Genomic DNA, 23,899 nt, shown 5'->3' with positions numbered 1-23,899 from the left:
TGCCGCCTCGTTGCTAGGAAACCGGAGCCCGCGGGTCGGGTGAGCTGGCGTCTCCCCGCGTCCTGGCGCGTAGGGGCACCGCCAGACCCTCCTGCCCCGGCGGCGGGCCCCGAGCCTCTCGACCCCTTCGCCTTTCCGAGCGCCGGCCCTGGCCGCGCCGCAGCCTCGCCCGCGCTGCCTTGGAGCGTCTTCCCGCCGCGTGGTCGCACCCGCGTCCCTTTGGGGCGCCTCTCCACCCTCTATCCGAAGTGCGAGGGGCCAGGTGCCGCCAGCCGCTCGGGGCTCTAGTCCGCAGGGTCCGCGGGCAGGCGGGTGGTTCTTTCACGGGGTCTCCGCGGTCGCAATGCCGTGGATTTGCTGGTTTGGGTTGGCTCAAATTGTTAATACAATGAGGGCCCCTTCAGAAAAAAAAGAAGAAGAAAAAAAAAGGCCCCGAAGCTCTTTGCTTTGAAGAACAGTGGCAGCTCCTTTGAAGCTTCCCGCGCAGTTACATGTGACACTAGGTGTGTGCCCAAGGGAGAATACAGAACAGGACACAGATGTCCGTGGCAACATGATTTGCAGTAGCCAGAGGGGCAAGCAAGCTGAGGTCCCAGAACTGGTGGATGGCTACCCAAAGTGTGGTCTGTCCGTCCAATCATGGGAACTCACTCGGCCCTAAACGAGGAACAAGGTGAACCTGGAAAGCATTATGCTCAGTGAAAGAAGCCAGTCCCAGAAGATTACATATTATATGATCCATTTACACGAAATATCCAGAATAGGCAAATTCATGGAGACATTAAGATTAATAGTTACCACGGGCTGGGAAAGGGAAGGGGGCTGGGGGAGGTGATTGCTAAAGGGTACTGGGTTTCTTTAAAGGGCCATGGAAATATTCTAAAATTGCGGTGATGGTTGCACACATCTGTGAATTCACTAAAATCTACTGAACTGCACACTCCAAATGGCTGAATTGTGTGATATGTGAACTACACCTCAAAACTGTGTTTAATGTATATGTATGTGTTTACCTTGTGAACCCTAAAAATGAAACTGTCAGTTACTTTGCAAGCAAAATGGGTTTATTCTGGAATAACATCGCAACCTAGGACAAGCTAGCCACAAGAAAACCATTGGCACGTCTTGGGAACAGAAGGGAGGAGAGCTCTTTTACAGAGGGAAGGAAGAGGTGGGGGAGGGAGCTGTTATAAACTAAAAGTCCATTCGAGTAAACCGAGAGTTGGAAGTATAGTGGCTTCTTATTGGCTGAGCTGTTGCCCCAGGAAGAGAAAATCTTGCTTCCTCTTGCTGGGGTTCTGAAGTACTATCCACCTGCAAGGTGTCTACCTTCCTGTTGGCTGTGTTGACTAGTGCTGTGCGTGAGCGCTCCCCCTGCTGGCCTCCTAACTCCATTATTTTAAAATATTAAAAAAAAATTTTTTTAATGTTTATTTATTTTTGACAGAGAGAGAGAGAGAGAGACAGAGCTTGAGCCAGGGAGGGGCAGAGAGCGAGGGAGATGCAGAATCCGAAGCAGGCTCCAGGCTCTGAGCTGTCAGCACAGAGCCCGACATGGGACCCGAACCCACGAACTGCGAGATCATGACCTGAGCTGAAGTCCGTCGCTCAACCGACTGAGCCACCCAGGTGCCCCAAAAAATATTTATTTATTTTAGCGTGTGCAAGTGGGGGAGAGGCAGAGAGGGGACAGAGGATCGGAAGCAGGCTCTGTGCTGACACGCTGACAGCAGAGAGCCTGACGTGGGGCTCAAACTCACGAACCTCGAGATCATGACCTGAGATGAAGTCAGACGCTCAACTGACTGAGCCACCCAGGTGCCCACCCTCCTGACTCCATTCTAAACGCGATTTCCTTTTATTTTCACATTTTCCCCTTTTGATCAAGATCGTTCTTTGAAAGCATCCTGATCAAGAGTCAGGTTTTCCATATTTAATGCTTTTGTCTCTCGGTGCTAGGGAGGACCTTTTCTGGTTGTCATGTTCCGTGATGGAGGGAAAGTGCACAGCAGTTGGAAACCACTTAAGGCCACGCTGAGTAACAAGGAAGGTCAGGAGGGAGGACTCCCAGGTGCTCCCCATCTCTTGTGCGTGTTTATCAAGATCATAAGCATTGGAGATCATGGCTTTGGTACACCATTTTTACAAAAGTTTGACAGGCGACAAAATGCAAAACTTAGACAAAACAGAAGTAACACTACAATTCCAAATCGTGTGATGCTTCTAAACTAGGACCCTAGGTCTGAAAGTAGCCAACTGAAATATTTATTGGCCCCTGTTCTGACTTAGGGGAGAAGAGTTCTCCCCACAAAGGCAAATCTGGAGTCACATATGCCTCCTGGAGGTCCCCACTTGAAGCAGCCACAAAAGCAGAATAGTGAACGCCATGAGAGCACACAGGATCAGGTGCGTTTGGGGGGTTAGAGTGCAGGTATAAACATGATGCAATGACTGATGAACTCTTTGCAATAGCAAAACCTCAAGGATGTATTAAAACTATGTTGTTATCTTGGGGCGCCTGGGTGGCTCAGTCGGTTGAGCGTCCGACTTCGGCTCAGGTCATGATCTCGCGGTCCGTGAGTTCCAGCCCCACGTCGGGCTCTGTGCTGACAGCTCAGAGCCTGGAGCCTGCTTCGGATTCTGTGTCTCCGTCTCTCTCTCTGCCCCTCCCCCACTCTTGCTCTGTCTCTCTCTGTCTCAAAAATAAATAATAAAAACATTTTAAAAAATTAAAGAAAAAACTATGTTGTTATCTCAAAAGAACTGATTGGAAACAACTGTTACCCAATCAGACGGCCTGTGTGCTCGCTTCAGCAGCACATATACCAATCAGACAGCCTGTAAGGTTGCAAATTCAGAAGCTATGAATCTGGATAGGAATCCAGAGCCAGATACTCGTTCAGATGAAGGAAAGACTTGTGAATCCTGAGCCTTCTAAGCATCCAGAAAAAACAGCTGAAAAGATGAATTTGTCACAGGTTCGTGATGAGGCTGTTTACAAAAGGCCATAATCAAAAGAGATTTTGTCTTTCTCAAGGTTTTGGGAAATGCAGACAAGGGCATTGTCTTTCTGTGAAAGAGAGAAGCGGCAGCAGTGAGAAAAGGTACAGGGGCCTGTCTGGACGTCTCGGGACAGTGTCTCGTCAGATGTCCTGTGCTTCAATTCTGGGAAGTCCACTCTCAGGACACCAGCTGGTGTGCAGGGCCAGTCGGGGTTTGGTGCTGTCTTCAGATGCGTCGTGTGAGTCCAAGGGTCTATTCCCTGGAGTTTGGCAGCATGAGGGTTGGTTCAAAGTTCCTGATAAGGGCCTTTCCGGTGAGGTTGAAGAGAGCCTTTCTGGATGTGTCATTTTCCCACAAATGAAGTCTCCAGATTGCAAGCTATGATGCTTCAGGTCGTTGTCTCCAGGAGCCCACTGTGAAAAAGATTGCTCTACCAAAGCATGGTTACTTGCTTTTTAATGTTTATTTAGTTTTGAGAGAGAGAGAGAGAGAGAGGGAGAGGGAGCTAGCAGGGGAGGGGCACAGAGGGAGACAGAGAATCTGAAGCAGGCTCCCCACCATCAGCACAAAGCCTGATGTGGGGCTGGAACCCACAAACCATGAGATCATGACCTGAGCTGAAGGTGGATGGATGCTCAATGGACTGAGCCACCCAGACGCCCCAAATCACGGTTACTTTCAATGGAAGCAATTAGGCCTTTACAGTACTGACGTGTATCTCCTTTTATAGCAACTGTGGGTCAGGGAGGCAGGGCCAAGTGCACTGGGCATCTTGTGACTGCCTCAAAGGGTGAGAGTCTATGAGTTTCCAAGGGAGTGGATCTGAGGTTTAGACGGACCAACGGCAGTTCTTCTGACCAAGGTGTTTGGAGGGTCTCTACAAACTGTCCAATTAAGTCTTAAAAGTGTTATTTGTGCATCTGACAAACTCTGAGGATTGGGGATGAAATGCATGGTGACAGTGCTATAAAACCGGCTAAACAGCACAGACTTGCCAAAGCCACCGACCGGCCAGTAAAATGGATTGCCTGGTCCTATGCAGTTCAAGAGGGGTTCCCAGGTAGGGATAATCTTTTCTAACAGAATTTTAGCCACAGAAGAAGCAGTGGCCTGTCTGTAAGAGAAAACTTTGGCCCAGCGAGAAAACATACAAGCCGTGACAAAAACATATTTATGTCCACGAGATGGGCAAGCTGTGTGAAATCCATTTGTGTGAATGGGATTCTGTGGATGGCACTTCGGACAGTTAGGACAGGAAGGTGGGCACTTCTTGTTGCCTCATTAATATTTCCCCACCAGTGTTGGGTCACGAGTGCTGTCACTTTGTCAGTAGGTTAAATGCTCGCCCAGGGGTAAGTAGTGGGAGTTTTAGAATTTCTGATAGGGCCAGATTATTATTTGGTCCAAACCAGAGCTCTCTTCCTTTCCAGCCAACGGTTCTTAGATTTCCCCCTCTGGACCAATTGCTGGGCATCCACATTATCATATGAAAGAGCACCCTTCGGACCAGATTGGCCTTGGGAACAGCGAGCTGTCGTGTGTGTGTGTGTGTGTGTGTGTGTGTGTGTGTGTGTGTGTGTGTAAATATCAGTGAGGTAGTTTTCTCTGGCTTTCAGGGAGCTGAGTCCGGAATGTTCAGGCACCTTCAAAATAACCAGAGCCACTGGCAAAAGTATGGCACATAGGAGCCATTTTTAATCTTATCCCCATCGGAGGTAAGGACACTTCATTGTTTCCGTAATATTCCAAAATCATGAACTATGCCCCAAAACGTGCCAGCCGTAGGTTCAAATGTTTGAGGTTTTACCCTTGGCTAAGGAACCACTCGAATGAGGGCATGTAATGTAGCCTCTTGGCCAAAGTAGCCAAAGTAAAGGTTCTGCCTCAATGATTTCAAAAGGAGTTGCTGTAGCACCCCCAACACCATATGTACCGTTTTCATCTTTTATTTTTTTTAAGTTTTTTTAAACAGTTATTTATTATTGAGAGACAGAGAGACACAGAGCGTGAGCAGGGGAGGGGCAGAGAGAGAGGAAGACACAGAATCCGAAGCAGGCTCCGGGCTCCGAGCTGTCAGCACAGAGCCCGACTCGGGGCCTGAACCCACGAACCGCGAGATCATGACCTGAGCCGAGGTCAGCCGCTCAACCAACTGAGCCACCCAGGTGCCCCACCGTTTTCATCCTTCAAATAAGAACCATCAGCAAACCATGAAAAATCTGCATTGGTTAGAGGAATTTCCTATAAATTGTCACAAGGAGTCAAAATGTGGTCTGTCCGCATCAAGCAGTTGTGAGGGGTTTCATCTGGGTCCAAATGCAGTCCTTGTTCTGAGATAGAATGCCATGAGTATCGAACCTGAGAATTTGTCTTTGGAGACTAGGTCCCTTCAAGGCTAAGAGGCTTAGTGGGTGGATGCTGTCTTCCTGTGAAGAAGTTGGAGAAGGGGGGCAGAGAATGAAATCATCTGTGTCCTGTAGCAAAGTAGAGCCTGAAGAAAACTTCCCGTCATCTGAATCCACTTCTAAGGTTTGTGCAAAGTAAGCGGGACTCTGAGAAACCCTGGGAATTGATTGTGCAGAAGTTTTGCCGTTATTCCCAAAGGAAGCAAAAAGACACTGGCCGTCCTTACCTGCCGGAACGCTACAAAATGCACCACATAGGGCAGTTGCATGGAAACTTCTCTTCCAGTGGCAATGGTGTCCGTAGGGTGGGAGGCTGCTGAGGAATAAGGATGCTGTTTATTGCTTGGAGGTCCCGGACAAAACTCCCACCTCAGTCACGAGTTTTCTCAGAGTAGGTGTTCCGGGGACTAGTACGGGAGGCAGTGAAGCCCCAAGCCTTGTAGTCCTCTGTAACGGGCTTGATGCCTTGAAGGTCGTGCTTATTGACAGGGTATTCATTCTTTCTTGTTGGGAGGTGCACCGATACTGCACTCTGCCTGTATCAGCTGAAGATTTTGCCCAAAGAGAGGATGATAGATGACCTACTAGGGGCCAATAGCCAGTGTCCCCAGACTCAGCTATAGTGCCATCGAAGACACAGCATAAAAAAGATACTGAAGAATCATTTAATTTTCCCTGGTTGCCTATTTTGACTACTATTGTCAAATTCTAGAATTGTCTCCTCCTTTTGGGAGAAGCAAATTCTGACATGATGCTTTTCTAAGAAATCTCAACCCAATAAAGGAGGGCTAGAGGCAGAGGAACTAAGGAGAAAAGCGTGCATACCCCTCAAAGGGCCAGACAGGAGGAGTAGGCTCAGAGACAGGAACCTGTTGGGGTTTCTGAGAGAACCCCACCATTGGAACCATGTTAATACGTTGCAGCAGGGGCTGCATCATAGCTGTGGGCTGGGCACCAGGCGCACAGTACCAGGGCCAATAAGGACACAGAGAGGTTCTCTCCCAATCTGGAGAGAAAGGACCAGAGCCCCATCAGTAGGAATTAGAAGGACACTGGGACAGCCTCACGGGAGCACTCCGTCTTCCCCAGTGCCTTGGCTCTTTGTAGTAACAGCAGAAACAGGAGGCAGGGGTTGGGTTTGTTGAGGGGCCTTCATTTGCTGGAGCTGAAAATTGAGGATTGTAGTGGTCTTTCCTTTAGGTGACTCCTCGAGGATGCCAGCGAGCTGGTTTGCCAAATTAACTAAATCCGGAGTGGACATAGTTTCCCATTATATCTTGGTCCTTTTAACTAGAAGAGAACAACCCCAGTTCAGCCTGTCAATGGACATGGAGTTAAGTGCTACCAAGGTGGATTCAGCATCTACAGCAATCCAGAATGGCCTTCGAAGATAATCTGGAGTAGATGGTGATAGTCATGAACAGGTACGTCAGGCTTTTGTGTGCAAGCCTGGATCTTGTTCTGATCGACAGGCTTAGGAAAAGCTGTAAGCATTCAGTGGAGATTTCCAGTGAATGTTCTAGCATCTTGCCAAAATTTAGGCATCTGTTTCTTTAAATCCCTTCCAGGATGTTCCTATTAGGATGTTTTCATCCAGTGTTTGGCCCGACCCTCACCAACAAGCGTGTGGACCCATTGATATAAATCTGAGCACTCAGATTAGTAAATTTGAATAACTATGTTAAATTCTTCAGCAAATTTATGGGGTCTCAGTCACTTTAGGAAACTCTTTCACTATGGCTCAAAACTCAGCCTTAATCCAGGCAACGTAAGCAATGTGGCATTCTTCGGGACCCCCAGCAAAGTTAACTGTAGAGGGGTAGGTATTAATATGTTTGGGAGAGGAGGGGTGAGGAGAAGTTTGGAGGGAAAAGGAAGCTCAGCAAAAGGGTTAGAATGAGAGATGGGTAGAGGGGGTGTTGGGGGCAGTGAGGAGAGAAGAGAGGGAAATGGTGCCAGAGGCGGGGTCTGAGCGCAAGGCTGCCCCACCTGTCAGGAGACAAAGAAGATGGGGAGGGGACAAGGCCTCAGAAGCCATGTGGACGTCTTTCAATTGTTTGCCTGCCTCAGTTAGTTTATAAATAGTACTTTGCAAAAAGGCAGACTTTGAATCCAGAAACTGTTTGGAAGCCTCAAGGTATCAATGAAAATAAGCATCCAATTCAGTTTTGACAATTTTAGAGCCCATGGCTGTCCGATTGAGTTGTGAGGAAGGGAAATTTGGGGAGCTCGAAAGTTCCCCATAAAGGCCATTGAAGTTGTAAATTGTTTTTTCTTAAGTTAGTCCATATAAGAATGCACGTGAGGAGGGACCACAATTTTTAATCATGGAACCGGCGGGGCTCCAAGAAGAGTGGGGGTAGGGGCACGCTCAAAGCATTTTGATCACTGGGGTCCCATTTCCCAGAGGCTTTTCTCCAGAGTGAAGAAGAACATTCCTGAACAGCACAGCCCCAGTAGGAATGGCTGGGCTCTAGAAAGGAGTCAGACAAAGGCCAAACGAGTACTCTCTGAAAGGATAAAGCCTTAAAGCAGATCCTGAATAAAGCCTGGAGAGCTCAAAACAGAGAGTGAAGCACAAATCCAGGCAAAAACTCACATTCAAACCCCAGCGTTGGCTAGGAAGCAGTGAGCCCAGCTGGCGCTGAGGGTGCTGGCACCTGTTTGCTCACCAGCCTCAGTCGCTGGGTGGGGTTGGGGGGGGGGCGGTGTGTGTGTGCGTCCTGCCTGCATCCCACTTCTGACACCTAGTAATGTTTTCCTTAAAAATAGATCTGCCAGTTATTTTACCAGCGAAATGGGTTTGTTTATTCAGGAATAGTAGAAAATTGCTATTTGGGACAAGCAAGCTGTGACCAAACCATAGAGAGTTCCCTAGAACAGAAGAGAGAAATGCTCTTTTATAGAGCAAGTGGGGGAGTTGGGAGGACCTCTTATAAACTAGAAGTCCATTGGACTAAGAGCTGGAAGTGCAGTGACTTCTCATTGGCTGGGCCGTGATGGCCCCCCGTTGGCTGGGTTGTTGAGGGAGAGGGAGGGGAGAAAACCCTCCTTCCTTCCCTGGGGCTGTGAAGCCCATTGGGAATGCAAAGGGCTGCGGGAGTGAGGGATGCACATGAGAGCTCCTCCTGTTGGTCTCCACTGAGTGTGAGTCAGGTTTCCTTTATTCTGTTTCACTGTATAGATATCTATATAGAGATGTACTCACCTGGCGCCCTTTCCCAGGCCCACCCACCAAGCATGGGGCCTGATTGTGATGTGACTCCAAGTCGCAGTCCCTGACCACTATGCTGAGCCTCCCAATAGGCCAGGCACCAGTAGATGTGCAAAGAAATGCTGGCCCCAGGAGGTGTGCTCTCTGGCTTGTGAAACCGAATAAAGGAACCCTTGTTTAGAACGGAGTTGGGAGACCAGCAGGAGGCGTGCTCATGAGTTGTCAACTGTAGAGCCAACAGGAAGAAACACCTCGCAGGTGGATGCCACTTTACCACCCTAGGAGGAGGAAGCGAGGTTCCTCTTAGGCAATAGCCTAGCCAGCGAGAGGCCACTACACTCCCAGCTCCCAGTTTACTCCAGGGGACTTCTGGTTCACAACAGGCCCCTAACCACCCCCTTCCTCTGTTCTGGGAACTTGCCTGTGGTTTTGCTGTAACTTTCGTGTCCCAGATTTTAATTCTCTGCTATTCCCAGATAAACTCATTTTGCTGGTAATTATGGTTGACGGTGTTATTTTTAAGGTTAACAGGCCTTCCAGGATGCCCTCTGTCCAGCCCTGGGCCAACTCCACACGCCAGGCCCTGACCCCACCCACACGGGCCTGGGCTGCCAACTTCTCTGTGGCCACCGTCCAGTGCACGTGCGAGTGTGAGGCTAGAGCTGCACCTTGGTCTCCGTCCCAAAGGCCACAAGGAGTCACACAAGGTCACTTTCACCCAAACTAGGACGGTGGTCCCCACTGCACTGGCCTGCACAGACTGACACGCCGAGACTTGCTTTATCCAGGGAAGCGATGCTGGACCCGGGTGCCTAGAGCAGGTCAGCTCCCACCCCCCCCTTCTTTCCAGCAAGCACCCCACAGGCTGGTTCCTCACTCTGCCCTGAGGGCCCCTCAGAGCCATCCTCAAGGCCCCTTTTCTCCACCCCAGCTCTGTTCCGCCCAAATTCCCAGTGCTGCCCTCTGCTGTAGGGATAACTTCTTGGATATGGGTATTTCTCCCAAACTGTGCTGGGAGCCACCCCCCTCCTACGTGAAGGGGGCCACTGCCTCTCCAAGGCACAGACACTGGACAGGATAGGGCTGGGCGGGGGTGGAGCTGGATAGGGTCTGTCAGGTTTGGGGGCCGGAGTGGAACACTGGGCAGGGGCTGAGCCAGACCCCCGGGGGGTGCCCTCTGCCCTGAGTGCAGACCACATGTTAGTTAACAGTTGCCACCAAGCTCTGGCCACATGCCAGTGAGAATTCCCAAAGCTTTACAGACGCTAACTATTGTGGGGCACCTGGGGGGGCTCAGTCGGTTGAGCATCTGACCTCTGCTCAGGTCATGATCTCATGGCTTGTGGGTTCAAGCCCCACATCGGGCTCTGTGCTGACAGCTTGGAGCCTGGAGCCTCCATGGGATTCTGTGTCTCCGTCTCTCTCTGCCCTCCCCCCGTTTAAGGGTGCTCTCTCTGTGTCTCAAAAATAAATAAGAACATTAAAAACAAAAAACAAATGCTAACTACTGTGACCTCCACACCCTCTTGGGTTCTATTTTTCATCTCTGGCTGAGAGACGGAGATGCTGAGGCACAGAATGTTGGTGAGCCCCCTACTCTCAGCTCTTCTGTCCCCACTGGAACCTAGAGCTTCTCCCGCCCCCCCCCCCCCCCTGCTCTGCAAGGAGCGGTCCACCTGTGGCCTCGCCCCTGAGCCTGAGCTCACCTCCACCGTGTCCCCGCCTGGACCACTACCCTTCACTCTGGGTACAGCCTGGCTCAACCCTCCCTTCAGATACACGTGCCCTGGCAGGGTCCACCATGGGACTCAGGAGCGGGGAAGTTGTCTCAGAAGCCCAGCACTTTGTGGCTCAGGTGGCCTGGTGGCAGGTCAGAGCACTTAGCAGAGCGGCTCTGACGACGTGGTCCAACACCCCGTGCCTGGGGCTCGCGGGGGGCCCGAGTCAGCAGGACTCACCCCGCCTGGGGAAGGGCCCAGCGGCCCTGAGCTTCCTCAGCCACACAGGTGATTGCCTGAAGGCCCAGGCACCAGGGGCTGTGAAGGCGGCCGATTCTGGCCTCTCTCAGGCATAGCTGGTCCTGTGAGCACAGCACATGGAGCCACAGGTCTGGGTGGCGTGTGTCCTGGCCTCAGATCCCAAGGTTTCCCGAGGCCCGAAGGACTCACATTCATGGTGGTGAATACTGAAAGTATTGACAGAAATGCTCTCGTAAAATACCCTTACAGGGAAGGGAGAGAAATCTGCGGGCTTCGGGACGACGCCTGTAAGTCTGTAAAGGTGAACAGACTGCGGAGCACTCCACCACATTCTGTTTTCTGAGGGCTGACGGAGAGGTTGGGGCTACGGGACTGTCAGCCCAGGCAAGAACGACTCTCTGCTCCTTAAAAACAGGAGCTGCTGGGAATTTAAGGCCCAGAGGCGTTGGCTAGGGGAGCATCAGGGAGACAGAGCTGCCCCCGGGGCGAGGACATCAGGGCCTGGGGTCCCCACCCTGAAGCCCTGGTCTGACAGGCAAGGACCTGTGTCTGGCCGATCCCAGGAGCAGAGGCCCAGGCTGGGAGAGGAATCTTCCCTGCAGGGGCCTGAGGACGGGGGTGGGGGTGGGGGTGTCTGCTGCCCCAGACAGGCGCTGTGAGCCAGAGAGGCCAGACGGAGGCCAGGGGCATCTGGGACCAGCCCAGAGAGAGCTTGGGAGGCCCTGACTCCAGCTGACCTGGCTGTGAGCCTCTGAGAACTGTCCTCACTGAGACATCAGAGTATCTTTGGGCCACAAGACAGGCCACTGGGGCTGGGAGGGCAGATTCCCAAGGTGAGGACATGCCCGTTCCTGCTTGTGGGATTTTACCTGGGGCGCTCCCGGTGGCTTTGTCATCCTGACCCCCTCCACAGCGTGGCCACCAGCCCCCAGTTAAAAGGAGTCGAGGCATGGGGCACCTGGGTGGCTCGGTCGGTTGAGCGTCCGACTTCGGCTCAGGTCATGATCTCACGGTCGGTGAGTTCGAGCCCCGAGTCGGGCTCTGTGCTGACAGCTCGGAGCCTGGAGCCTGCTTCGGATTCTGTGTCTCCCTCTCTCTCTGCCCCTCCCCCGCTCATGCTCTGCCTCTCTCTGTTTCAAAAATAAATAAAAACATTAAAAAAAAAAAAAAAACAAGGAGTCGAGGCAGCCTGGAGACAGTGGGAACGGGAGGCCCGCCTCCTGCTGTACTTTGGCCTCACGGAGGACGACGGCTGGGCAGGGTGCTCTGGAGCTTGGAGGAGGAAGGAAAAGGGAGCAGGGTCCAGGGTCCGTGGCCCACGGAGGCCTCGTGCTCTCCCCAAGACAGGGCAGCATGGAGCCCGACACGGGTTCCATCCTGCGACTCTGGGATCATGACCTGAGCTGAAATCAAGAGTCAGACGCTCAGTGGACTGAGCCCCGCAGGCGCCCCGTAATGATTCAGTTTGTAAAAATGATGTGTGTTATAGAAAACACACATTTCTTGAGGAAAGCAAGCTGAGGGAAGAAAAGCGTATCCCTCCATTCACAGTTATATATATTCAACCTACTCTTCAGTTATTTTAAGGCATTTTCACTCAGTTGAGACAAAAAAATGCATATGTGTTTTTAATCTGTATTTTTTCACTTAACTGTGTAACATAAGCATTTTCCCATATGCTCATAGCACTTTGAAAGAATACTTTGTAACGGCTCAGAGGTGCTTTCTCAGACGTCTCCCTGCAGTTGGACATGTAGGTGGTTTATAATTTTTGCCTCAAAGGACAGATTCATATACATTGTCATTATTTTGGGGTTTTTTCCTGAGGATAGCTTATAAAAAGTTAAGTTAATAAAGCATAAGCAGTTTTAAGGCTTCCGATTCTTTTTGCTGAATTGCTTTCCCAAAGGGCTGTGCCAGATGGGACCGGGTGATGAGATCGGCCTTTATCTTACATCCTTCACTGAGAGTAGGACACCTGTCCCTGTCGGGCCAGGCATTCCTCCCCCACCTGGGCTGGAGACGCCTGCAATGACGCCTGTGTCAGGGGAAATCTATTGGTTGTTTTAACATGATGCGAATGTAAATGCAGACAGACCCCCCTGCGCCGGTGGAGTTGGAGACCAGGAGGAGACCGAGCCCAGGAGCTGGCTGGCAGTGTGGACCATGAGTTCGCATTACTCGTGCTCAAAAGCCCTTGCCTCTGTTCCCTGAACTCTAATGGGCCATTTGAGGCCCGTTGGCCTGCGCACACTGCTGTGTGACCCTAGCGTCCTTCTACCTTCTCAGGAAAAGTGATCATAGTTCCCAGGCTACCTTGCAGGAAGTTGTGGGCAAGTGACCAACTATGTGACAGGTGGAGCGCCCCTCCTTCACTTTTCTCTCCCTGCTGGCTTGAATGTGGCTGTGATGCCTGGTGGTTTAGCAGCCACTTTGAGCCATGTGGTGAGACCGAGTGTTTACAGTGGCAGAACAACAATTAATACTAGTCCTGGACTAACTCTGCCACGGGGACTCCACGGCCTCAGTCTTAGTGCACGTGTCTGGGTTTGCGCCATCACACCCGCACAGGCTCTGTGCCACTAGGTCCCTCTCTCGGTCCCTCTTTGTCACAGTTTGGTCCTGGCCCCTGCTGCTGTCACAGCCTGCCATGGGGTTCCCGAGGCAGAAATGTGGGTGAGATGGAGCCACATAATCCCAGAGCGAATGTGTGTCAACGCTGGGCCTGGACCACAGGGTCACATGGGCTGCATGAGGGTGTGCCCTGACGCTGTGGGTGCTGCCTGCCCCCCGTGACCTCAGGTGCCCACTAATGCTGTCCCGTGTTTCCACGTGCCTCGCCCTGCTGCAGTTCCGCTCCGAGTCCTCAGCTTCCGAGCCGGGTGCCCCACGTCCCTGTTGGGGGCACTCTGCTCTCTGGTGGCCCAGAGCCTTCCCCAACTGCTGCCCTAGAACCACAGGATCCATGCGGCCCGGGGCCAGCGTGTGCCCTCGGGATCCCAAAGGTCCTCGCCTCTCCCAGTTGGGGTCCACAAAGCAGGGGCTCAGGGCAGCAGTTTCTTCTTCATCTTCAGTCCTTCCTGCCCATTTCTCCTCTAAGGGAACAAACACTAGACTTGGGGGTGGGAGTCAAGGGCTGGATGCTCTGGGGGCGGGGGGCTGGGGAAAGTGTGTCCTGGGATCTGGAAGAGTGAAGCCTGGGATAGTGGGGAGTGCTCATGTGCTCCACTCATGCTGTACCCCGGGAGGGAAGTGCCAATCTAACTCATAGGGGAACCCCCCTGCAGGTGAGGGCAATGCCCTCAGGTGGGGGGAGGGGTCCCCACCCCACCAGGTCCTCAGGAAGGTGTCAACACCCCCCCCCCCACACACACACACAGGGAGGGGTGTGTCTTCCAGCACAGGAGTGGCAGCAGAAGGATCAGCCAGGAGAAGGAGGAAGAAGGAGGGAGGGGTGAGTCCCACGCGGAAGTCAGGTAGGACGCGCCCAGCTGCCTTGCTGCCACACTTCGGTCCAGCTCTGCGGGCACCGCGATCGCTAGCCCCTCGCCGGACTCTGGGACCAGCATGCAGGTGAGTCGGGCGGGGCGGGGTCCACGCTTGTGGCCAGGCCACGCCCACCCCGTGGGCCCCTCCGGCCAGCCCTGCCAGCCTCACCTGGAAAGTGCCTGTGGAGGTTCCCTGGAGCCCTCAAGGCTGAGGTGAGGGTGGCCAGAGCTCAGACGGAGCCCCTGGGTTGGCTGGGGGTTGGAGCGGGACAGAGGGCAGATTTCCTCCTGCCCAGCCAGGGATTCTGGGGACCCCAGGGCCAGGCCTTTAGTGCATATGTAGGGCCTACAAGAGGAGAGCTTGTCCATCCCTAGACCTTGCAGCTCGGCCCTGCAGAGGGAGAGGGGGCTCTGGCCTCCAGGGTGGCCGATTGGGCCCTCTGCTCCCTGGGAGTCCTGCCCCAGGCGGGTTGGTGGCCGGCTGGGGGATGTTGGACTCTGATTCTGGGAGGCAGAGTAGGAGGCTGTGGGGGTCCCAGGGAGGTGGGCAGGAAAACATCCTGGGAAGACATCGTTTCTCCCCTCTGCCAGGGAAGGTCATCCGGGCCTGGGCCAACGACTGGGTAGCTCTGGGAGGAGACCCATGCCGGGGATGAGAGCGAAACCAGCCTCCCACTCAGCCTCCCTGGGGCTCTCCCAGGTGTGGGCCAAGCAGGCGGCCTCCTGCCCCACCTTTGCCCAGGGCCTCCTCGGCCCTTCCAGAGCCAACTCTGGCACCTGGCTGCTCAGGCTAGCACACGGGCACACCTTAGCCTGACCCCAGCTTCCTCTGCCAGCCCTTTCCCCTCATGCCAGTCCCAAGCTGGGGTGAGGGAGACACTTGGGGCTGCCTAGGGGCGGGTGGGGAGGTGGCACGGGGTTTGGCTTAGGCTCGAGAATCAATGCCTTGAAAGGGACGTACGCAGATGCAGACAGCAGGGAGGACTTGGTGGCCCCAGCCACTAGCGGGATCTGAACACACCCTTCCACTCCAATCCCGTCCATGGCTCCCCATGGCCCCAGCTGCCTGAGCAGCTTCCATAATCCCTCTTCTGCCAACCCCCAGCCTCACTTCCTGGCAGCTCCCTTCTTGCCCTTTATGCTTCTGCCAAGCTCAAGTGCTGAGTTCTGAGTCCCTGGGAACACTAACTACCAAGTCCTTGTTGATGCTGAGCACTGAGTCTCTGGGAGGTACTGAGTACCAAGTCTTTGGATGTGCTGAGTACTGAGTCCCTGGGAGGTGCTGAGTACTGAGTCCCTAGGGGGTCCTGAGTACTAAGTCCCCGGACACTGATTGCATGCTGCCCCTCAGGGCCTGTCCCTACATGTTTCCCTCTCCCAGGAACGCTGCCCCTACTTTTTTGCCTCCTGCCAGCCTGTTGCCCTACAAGGCCAAGCTCCGGGCCGCCTCTCCAGGCCCCCGTGTCTACTTACACCGCACATCACCCTCAAGCCTGCTCTGTAGCAGGTTGCATCATAAAGGGTCTGGGGATGGGTGGATGGACACATGCAATGAGGAACTGACAGAAGACAGACGGACAGCTGAGGAGGTGGAGGGGAGCTGGGGGGGTGCAGATGACTAGCTTCAGAAGTTGAAGAGAGAAGCAGGTGTGGGGAGATTCGCTCAGGAAGGGTGGACCCAGGGCGTCTGGGCTGAGTAAGCGAGGGTGGGCTTCTCTGTGTTTGTACACTTTAGTGGGGGCAGGAGGGTCCCCTGCTGGATGATGAAAGTCCAGGATGCCCATGGGGCCCAGGCAGAGGTGTGCTGTGACCCCAGGGTGAGATGTGCCACGGAGAGTGAGGGGCGGTCCAAACGTATTCCTTGTGCAGCTGGGGTGTCACCCGTGTGTGCTCCATGTGGCCCACCTGATCAGGAGCTGGGTGGCAGTCCCACCTGCACAGCAGTGTCCTCAGTCTCACTGGTGACCTAGAGGCCAAACTGGGAAGGACTTCCCCAGCTCTAACTGTTCGTGTCCTGTGCTGTCGGGGCGGGAATGTCTCCCAGGAGTCGTGGTGTCTCCAGAAGTTTCCTCGTTTGGAGCCACTCTGGCCCGTGTTACACCGTGGGCCCTGGCCCACTAGGTGTGCGGCTCGCCGGGGGTGGAAGCTGGAAGGACTAAAGGGAGAACAATATGGGTCTCCGAGCCTGCACCCCTCATCTGTGCAGGGACTTGCCTGGGGTCTGCACATGGCCGAGGCCAAGTGTGTAGGGACAGCCCCTGTCTCTGCCCCGGGGGCCTGGGGGCCTGATGGGCACACGCAGCTTCCTGGAGGTGGAGCTTGCTGAAGGTGGGGGCGACTTCACATAAGCCCAGTCCCCACGTGTGAAGGCCTGTCACCCTGGAGGACAGATGGACCGATGGACAGCCTCGTCCTGGAGGCCGTGGCTGTGGCTGTGGCCCACAGAAGGGACTTGCATCCAGTGAGTGACCTCAGGGATGGTGAGCCCAGAGTACATGGGAAGCAGATTCTCAGAACCTGGTCCCTGTCTGGCTGTGGGGAGGAGGACGGCCAAATGGGAGGGGGGACCCTGACCTGACGGCTCCTGTGGGTGCCTGCCCATTGTCGGGGGTGACCAGGCAGTGACCTGGGTGGGGGGGGGGGGATCTCTGTCCAGTGGCGGGAATCAGATACCTTAGGTGCATCACTCCCCACTGTCCAGGTCACACGCCAGGCCCCCAGGAGAGGCCGAGTCAGCCTTTCCCAGTTGCTCTGGGCAACTGTCCCAAAGCTGTGCAATGTCTCTGGTAGGGGAAGGCGCTGTCCAAATCGGGAGCTGTACCAGGCCCAGCAGCCTCATTTTCTGGGATTCAGTAAGGGCCCCCCGCCAAAAGCCTGAGCTTTGAGGTGCCTCTAGGACAGTCCCTCCTCCCCAGGCTCCATCCTCCTGCTCGGACCCCAGTGTTCTGCCCAGTCTGGTTTCCCCATGCTAACCCTTCACCACCTGGGGTCCCATCTCCCACCCCTGGTTGTCCTGCCTGTTCTTCCCACTGAAGCTGGGGTCTCTCCTCGCAGGATCCGCCAGAGGTGCTCAGTTCGGGGTTGGGGGTGGACAGGGAGAGCCCCCTCCCGCGTCTGAGGTCAAGCACATGAGGTCCCGTCGGTGCATGGGTCATCGTCCAACACGGCACTTGCTGAGCCTGTGGTGGGCGAGTCACAGAACCCGAGGCTGATGACCTGGATGTCCCTGTTCCCATCCAGCTGAGACTTTACTCTCTTCCCCGAGACAGAGAGTCAGCCCAGGGGCTCTCCCCGTCCCTGCAATTCTGTGAATGGCAGGTTTCTCCTCTGGCCCAAGATGGGACAGGAGTTTCAGACACCATAAGCCACATCCGAGCGCTAGAGGCTTGTTGTCTGTGTTAGCCCAGGCTTCTGAGATGGACACAGGGAGAGTGGGGCCGACCCGGGTCCCACCCTGGGGCCAGTAGTTCCTGGTGTGCCTGGGTGGGGTTGCAGGTTTTGAAACAAATAAAACACAGATGCCCAGTTAAATTGAATTTTACACGAAAACTTTCTTTTTAGGTATAAGTGTGTTCCATGCAATAATTGGGACATACTTATACCACAAAGCATCTGTTGTTCGTCTCGGATTCAACTGGGACCGGGCAGCCTGCATTCTTCCTGACAGCCCTTCAGGGCGGACTGGCTGGAGCAGTCCAGGGAGGCTTTCTGAAGGAGGCAGGTCTTGAGCTGGGTGGAAAGTGGCTGTGGAAGGGAAGGGGTAGGAGGTGGGCGGACCGGCAGGGGGAAGGCCTGGCAGCGGGCAGGATAGAGAGGAGGGTGTGATGTGGTGCCAGACAGCCACGGGCCACACTGAGCTCGTAAGCCAGGAGAAGGGCGGCAGGGGTGGTGGGCTGGCAGGAGGCCAAGGCAAGAGCCCAGCAGGAGCGAGGTGGGTGCTCTGTGGGCCCAGCCCCCAGGGCGTTCCCCGCACCCTCATCCCTGGGAAGCTGCAGGGTCCCTGCGCCTCCCCGGAGAGCTGCCGGCTGGGAAGCACGCTTAGGGCCACACTGGGGTGCAGGGCGCGTCCTGCAGCCAGGCCGGAAGAGGTGGGCAGTCTTGCCTGAGGGCGCACAGGGTTGGCAACCCAGGCTCTGGGCTCCAAGGCCAAGGTCCCCTCCACATCTCAGCCTGGAGCTCCCCCCTTGGGACCCACTGTGACTGTCTGCCCTCGTCGCCCGCCTCCCGCACCTCCACTCCCTCGGCTGCCCGGCCCCGCGGCGAAAGGGCCCAGGTCTGCCTCGCAGCCTGCTGTCTGTCTGCTCATGAGGAGTGAGTGAGGCCTGAGCCCGCCCCCTCCCCACCTGTGCACGTTTAGCGCCTCTGTAAAGATTCCTGAGGTGTACAGAGACAGCACGAGGCTTCTCAGCGCCCCTCGCCCTGCTGCTCCGATGCCACAGCCCCGTGGCTGGGCATCTGGCCAGAACCTAGAGCCCGACACGGGCACCTGGACTCCGATGTCACCAGCTGCCCCACTTGTGTCCTTCCTGTTCCCGGGTCCTTGCGGGATCCCACGTGGCACTTATCCTCACGTCTCCTTGGGCACCTCCTGTCCGTGACGTTCCCTCTCTCCCTCCTTGTCCCTGGCCATCCGGCTTTGAGTCTGCTCAGGCTCTGGAGAGAGTCTGCTGTTTTCTCAAGGTGACCCAGGACTCCGTGTTTTGGGGGTGGGGGGTCCCTAACAGCTAACTCATACCACTGTGACCTAGACCTTCATCATGTAGGGTGGGGGCCGCCGCTGGGCTCCTCTCCTTCCCCTTCCCACACGTCCTTTCTCGGCCGGGAAGGCTGGAGCGCACTCACAAGGGGGAGCACCGAGGGAGGAAGAGAGAAGGCCCCGTGCTGTCCATAAACGCCGCCACAGTAACGGGGGCCCAGGAGGGGCCCCGGGGGCTGTGCACTCGTCCGCCTCCTCCTTGAGGTTCTGCCCCTGACTTATGATCCGTCCGTCTGGACGTCCTGCAGTACGTACCTCTGGGGCTTCTCATCGACTTTGACTGAGCTCAGAGCCCTGTCACGTTGGTCCCCAGGGCTCCGTGTGTCGCAGCCCGTTCACGTCTCTGCTGCGTGATTGTCCACCGTGTGCGGGATAACTTCATCCAGCCACCCGCTGGTGGGAACTCGGGTTATCGCCACAATTTCTGTATGCAATATGCTACCGGGAGCATCCCGTTCAGGGGTAGGTGGCCCGGCTGTACAGTCTAGGATGTTCAGCTTTGTTTCGCAAATTCGTGCGCAGGGAACCTGTTTGACGCGGAAGGGCCACTGATACGCCCGTAACCCAGTGGGTAGAGGGGATGCCTCCGGTGACCTGACCCGTGTTTCCCTGACCGTCTAGAGTTCCCGTGTCTTCCTCTTCTGCGAAACCCTCTCTGCTGCTTGTCTTTTCTCAAGGATTTGAGGAGCTGTTTGCTTATGTTTTTGAACAGACCTTTGCCGGAGGCCCCGACGCCTCTCCAGCCATCCTTGCTCCTTGTGGTCCCAGCCCCGCTTGCAGCTTCCCCCTCGTCCGCTCGTTTTCCTGCACCCTTGCTTTACGTGTTGCCCCGTGCTGTCCCCTCGGTGCCGAGGCGCCCCGGCCGGGAGGGCTCTCCCCGCAGGAATGAGCCCCACCCTCCTCTACTCCCAGGCTGAGGAGAGCCTCCGGATCCTGGTGGGGACCGAAGGAGACAGCTTCCCGCTGATGGAGATCAACGCCGGTGAGGTGAGTCCCCTGGTGAGGGGAGATGGGTCCCACCCATCCCCGGGCCCTGTGCCGGCCCCAGCCTCGCGCCTCCTACCTCCAGACCGAGGCCTCCGAGCAGTGGGATTACGTCCTCGTGGCTGACCGCCGCACCCAGAGAAACCCCAGGCAGGCCTGCCAGCAGCGACGGTTCCTGGAGGAGCTCAGGACAAAGGGCTTCCATTACAAGGTGTGCTGGCTGAGCGCCTGGCTTGGTGTGGGGCACAGGGGACAAGTGTGTCCCAGGGGCCCGGAGACACGGCTGGGGCCTTGTGCCTGAGGTGGAAGGGACAGGCCAGTGTCAAAAAAGGACGAAGGGGATGGTTTCCAAAGTGGAGCGGAGGTCCCCAAGCGCCCTCCCGCCCCCCAGATGATGGAGGACCGCGAGAAGGTGTTCTTTGGGGTCCGAGCCGACAGCAGGATCTTTGATCTGTACCGCACACTCCTCATGGAGCCTGAGGGTCCTGCCGCCAGAGCGCAGCCTGCCAGGCCAGCCCCCATCCCAGCCACCACCAGGTGAGAGGCTGGCCCAGAACGCCGTGTCCCTGGTCCGGTCAGGCTTCCAGGCGTGGTCTTGTGTCAGAGGTCCCAGGGGCCGGGCTCTGTGACTCGGTGTCCGTGTCTGTCTGTGATAAGGGACAATTTAGTTCTTGCTTCTAGGAGAGTTCTGAAGGTTACGTGTGTTCCCCGAAGGGAGGGCGGGATTTGGACAGGCCGGGAGGACCCTCCCAGCCAGCCCTTCCCCCATCCCCGCGACCTGGGATGCGGGTCCCCACCTCCCCTCTCCAGACCAGCTGCCCCTCCCCGGACCTCTCTCCTCAGCCTCCCAGGCCTCCCAGCCTCTTCTCTGCAAGCATCTCCTTCCCCTGCTGAGACTCCACCTTCCACACCACTCTACCCTCGCTCCCCATATCCCTCCTCTGTCACCTGCCTGGCCTTGGCACAGGCCTCTCTGAGCCTCAGTCTCCCTGTATGCAAAATGGCTCACGGGGTGCGAGGGGGATTCGTGCATGTAAAGGCGTAGAGTGTGCTCTGAATGTGCGGGGGCTCCAGGTGGGAGGTGTGATTGGAGGCGGGGGGGGGGGGTCCAGGCCCAGTATCTGGGAGGGAACGGTGCAGGCCTGAGCCCTGGGAGGGGTCCTGGGAGGGGAGGGCCTACCCTGAGAGAGCCCCATCCTGGAGCCGTGGGGCACAGGCCACAGGAGGACTTAAGAGGTGGGGGTCGGGCTCCCAGGTGAGTCTTAGATTCTGGGCTCCGGTCAGGCAATCAAGGCAGGCAGGCTGGAGGCTCCACTAGGGATACAGAGGGGCCTGGGACCTGGCCAGACAGAGGATGGGGTCCCCTGAGGAGCTCTTGTGTTCCAGAATCCGAATTGTCAACTTTGTACTGAACAGCAAGACAGCAGCTGGTGGTAAGGATGGGGTGGGCAGGTGGCCTGTGCGGCACCCCACCCCTGCCCCAGGAGCGGTGTCGATGTGGGGAGAGCAGGGCAGGGTCCCCCCTCACCCCTCTGACCTGACACTCCCTGTGACCTCCAGACACGTTAGAGGATTTGGTGAAGAATGGGGTCTTTGAGACCAGATTCGCCCTGCACAAGGTGAGGGGTGGGCCCGGGCTGGGAGAAGGCCTGAGGGCGGGACCGGAGGCAGGGAGCCCTCGCTGTCTGTCACCTGTGCCCAGGGGGAGGACGACCTGAAGAAGAAATGGGCCCAGTGGAGAAACATGGTCAACAAGCAGCCGATTGATGACATCAGGTGACACTGCCTCAGACAAATCACCTGCGTCCCCACAGACACACCCGTGGCCCCACAGACACATGCATGTGCCCGCCTACACACCCAAGATCCCCAGACACACCTGTGTCCCCACAGGCACAGACACACCTGTGTCCACGGCAAACAGATGAGTCTGTGCTCCTGGGTGGGACACAGCAGTCTGGTCTCCCCATGTGCCACCTGGACCCCGGCACTGGCCTGTGGGGTCACATCCGGGGGTGGGGAGGGGCGGCCTGACGGGGCAGCCTCCCCACAGGGACTACTTTGGCGAGAAGGTGGCCCTGTACTTCGCCTGGCTGGGCTGGTACACGTACATGCTGGTGCCCGCTGCGGTGGCCGGCCTCGTCATCTTCCTGAGCGGCTTCTCCCTGTTCAACGCCAGTCAGATCAGGTGGGGATGGGAGGCCTGGGGCGGGGGGGTGGGGGGGGGACAGGGCCCTTCGGGGACCCCTCCTCCCCGAGTCAGGGGAGAGCCGCCACCAGCCCGTCCCTGCGCCCTCAGCAAGGAGATCTGTGAGGCGGACGACATCCTGCTGTGTCCTCGCGGGGACCACGGCCGCAAGTACCAACGGCTCTCGGACACCTGCATGTTTGCCAAGGTTTGCGGCTCCGGGGGGTTCTGCTCCCCCCCACCCGGGGGTCCCCTCCGGCCATCCTCTCCCACGAGCAGGGCGGAGGGTCTGCCCCTGCAGGGCCGTGGGGTGGGGGGCGGCAGGCCACAGAAGGCTGTCCCCAGCCTGGCTGCCGCTCTCCCCAGCTCACTCACCTCTTCGACAACGAGGGCACCGTGCTCTTTGCCATCTTCATGGCTCTGTGGGGTGAGTCGCTGGGGCGCTGGGAGGGAGGTGGGGGGGGCGGCCTGAGCCCCGGGGCCACTCCCCGCCCCCCGCCCCCCCCCCCCCCCTCCCCCCCCTTCCCCCCCCCACTCAGCCACGGTGTTCCTGGAGATCTGGAAGCGGCAACGAGCCCGAGTGGTCCTGCACTGGGACCTGTATGGGTGGGACGAGGACCAGGTGAGCGGCCGGCCGTGCAGGGCTCTTTCCAGCGCCCCGTGCGGCCCCCACAGCGCGTGGGACGCGGGTGTCCCTGTGTGGCAGGCCGTCCCCCGACTGAGTGTTGCGTTCCCTCCACAGGAGGAAATGGCACTTGAGCTCATTAACTGCCCTGATTACAAGCTCCGGCCACACCAGCACTCCTACCTGAGAAGCATGGCCATCCTCACTCTGTGTCTCTTGATGGTACTCCTGGGGGGCCTGCCGGGGGGCTGGAGACCTGGGCCGGCGACAGCCCTCCTGAGGACCCTCCCCGCAGATCTGCCTCATGATCGGCATGGCCCACGTCCTGGTGGTCTACCGCGTCCTGGCCGCCGCCCTCTTCAACTCCGCCCTGCTCTTCCAGGAAGAGCAGGTGACCACGGCTGTGGTGGTGACCGGGGCCCTGGTCCACTACGTGGCCATCCTCATCATGACCAAGGTGGCTGGAGGGGGGGCGGACAGAGGGAGGGCGGGGTGGGGGTCTCCACCGAGGCCCCAAGTGAGCCGTCTGGTCTCCCATCCTGCAGGTCAACAAGCGTGTGGCCCTCAAGCTCTGTGACTTTGGTGAGAGAGGAGGCGTCCGGCGCCTCTCTGGCCTTGGGGGGAGGGGTGCGCGGGGGAGGGACAGGACCCTTCAGGGCTGGGAGCCTGGGTCCCTGGATCCTCTGTGTCTCCGCCGCCTCTCACAGCTGGCAGACAGGTGAGGGCTGGCGGTGTCTCTGAGTTGTCGGGAGAGGGACAGGTTGGGGACGGGAGAGGGACAGCCTCCGTCTCATTCTAGAGAAGCCCAGGACGTTCTCAGAGCGGGAGAGCAAGTTCACCGTCAAGTTCTTCACTCTGCAGTTCTTTGCCCACTTCTCCTCCCTCGTCTACATCGCCTTCATCCTGGGCAGGTAGGGGCGGCCCCTCCCACCGCCGGCCTTCAACTCTTTCCCCTTTAAAGGAAATACCTGCTCATCTTAATTTTTAAAACAGTTTGTGCTCAGAGCAGTTGGAGCCCAATGCGAAAACACGTACAAGAGCCCACGGTGAACCCCCGGCTCTCTGCTCCCTGCCCTCGAGGTGACCCTGTAACCGTTCGGTGGGTCTTTCCAGAGCTTTTTACACATTGAAGTACCCACGCATATACACCTGTTGACATACACTGCTCTCTCCTGTAAATAATCCTATCTTCTCTTTACGCTGAAAACTTACCATGGGCACCTCCCACATCCGCATGGATGCTGAGGCCTCATTTTT

The 23,899-nt window shown here is 56.5% G+C and overlaps 1 protein-coding gene across 1 annotated transcript; it reads left to right on the top strand.

Annotated features, from left to right (window-relative positions):
• Positions 1-14,732: 14,732 nt before the first annotated feature.
• On the top strand, positions 14,733-23,553 carry LOC125918012 (anoctamin-9-like; the record flags this gene model as incomplete). Its single annotated transcript, XM_049624070.1, has 15 exons — positions 14,733-14,789; positions 19,758-19,832; positions 19,915-20,040; positions 20,221-20,366; positions 21,216-21,262; positions 21,390-21,448; positions 21,532-21,605; positions 21,883-22,017; positions 22,129-22,225; positions 22,384-22,444; positions 22,557-22,639; positions 22,760-22,864; positions 22,938-23,099; positions 23,188-23,224; positions 23,442-23,553. Coding segments are annotated over exons 1-15 (1,376 nt in total), but the record flags the coding sequence as incomplete, so codon positions are not given.
• Between the last annotated feature and the right edge of the window lie 346 nt (positions 23,554-23,899).

This window comes from Panthera uncia, unplaced genomic scaffold (genome assembly GCF_023721935.1).
Source record: "Panthera uncia isolate 11264 unplaced genomic scaffold, Puncia_PCG_1.0 HiC_scaffold_367, whole genome shotgun sequence".
Classification (NCBI taxonomy): domain Eukaryota; kingdom Metazoa; phylum Chordata; class Mammalia; order Carnivora; family Felidae; genus Panthera; species Panthera uncia.
Note: the sequence above shows the minus strand (reverse complement) of the source record. Positions and strands in the feature narration are given on the sequence as shown.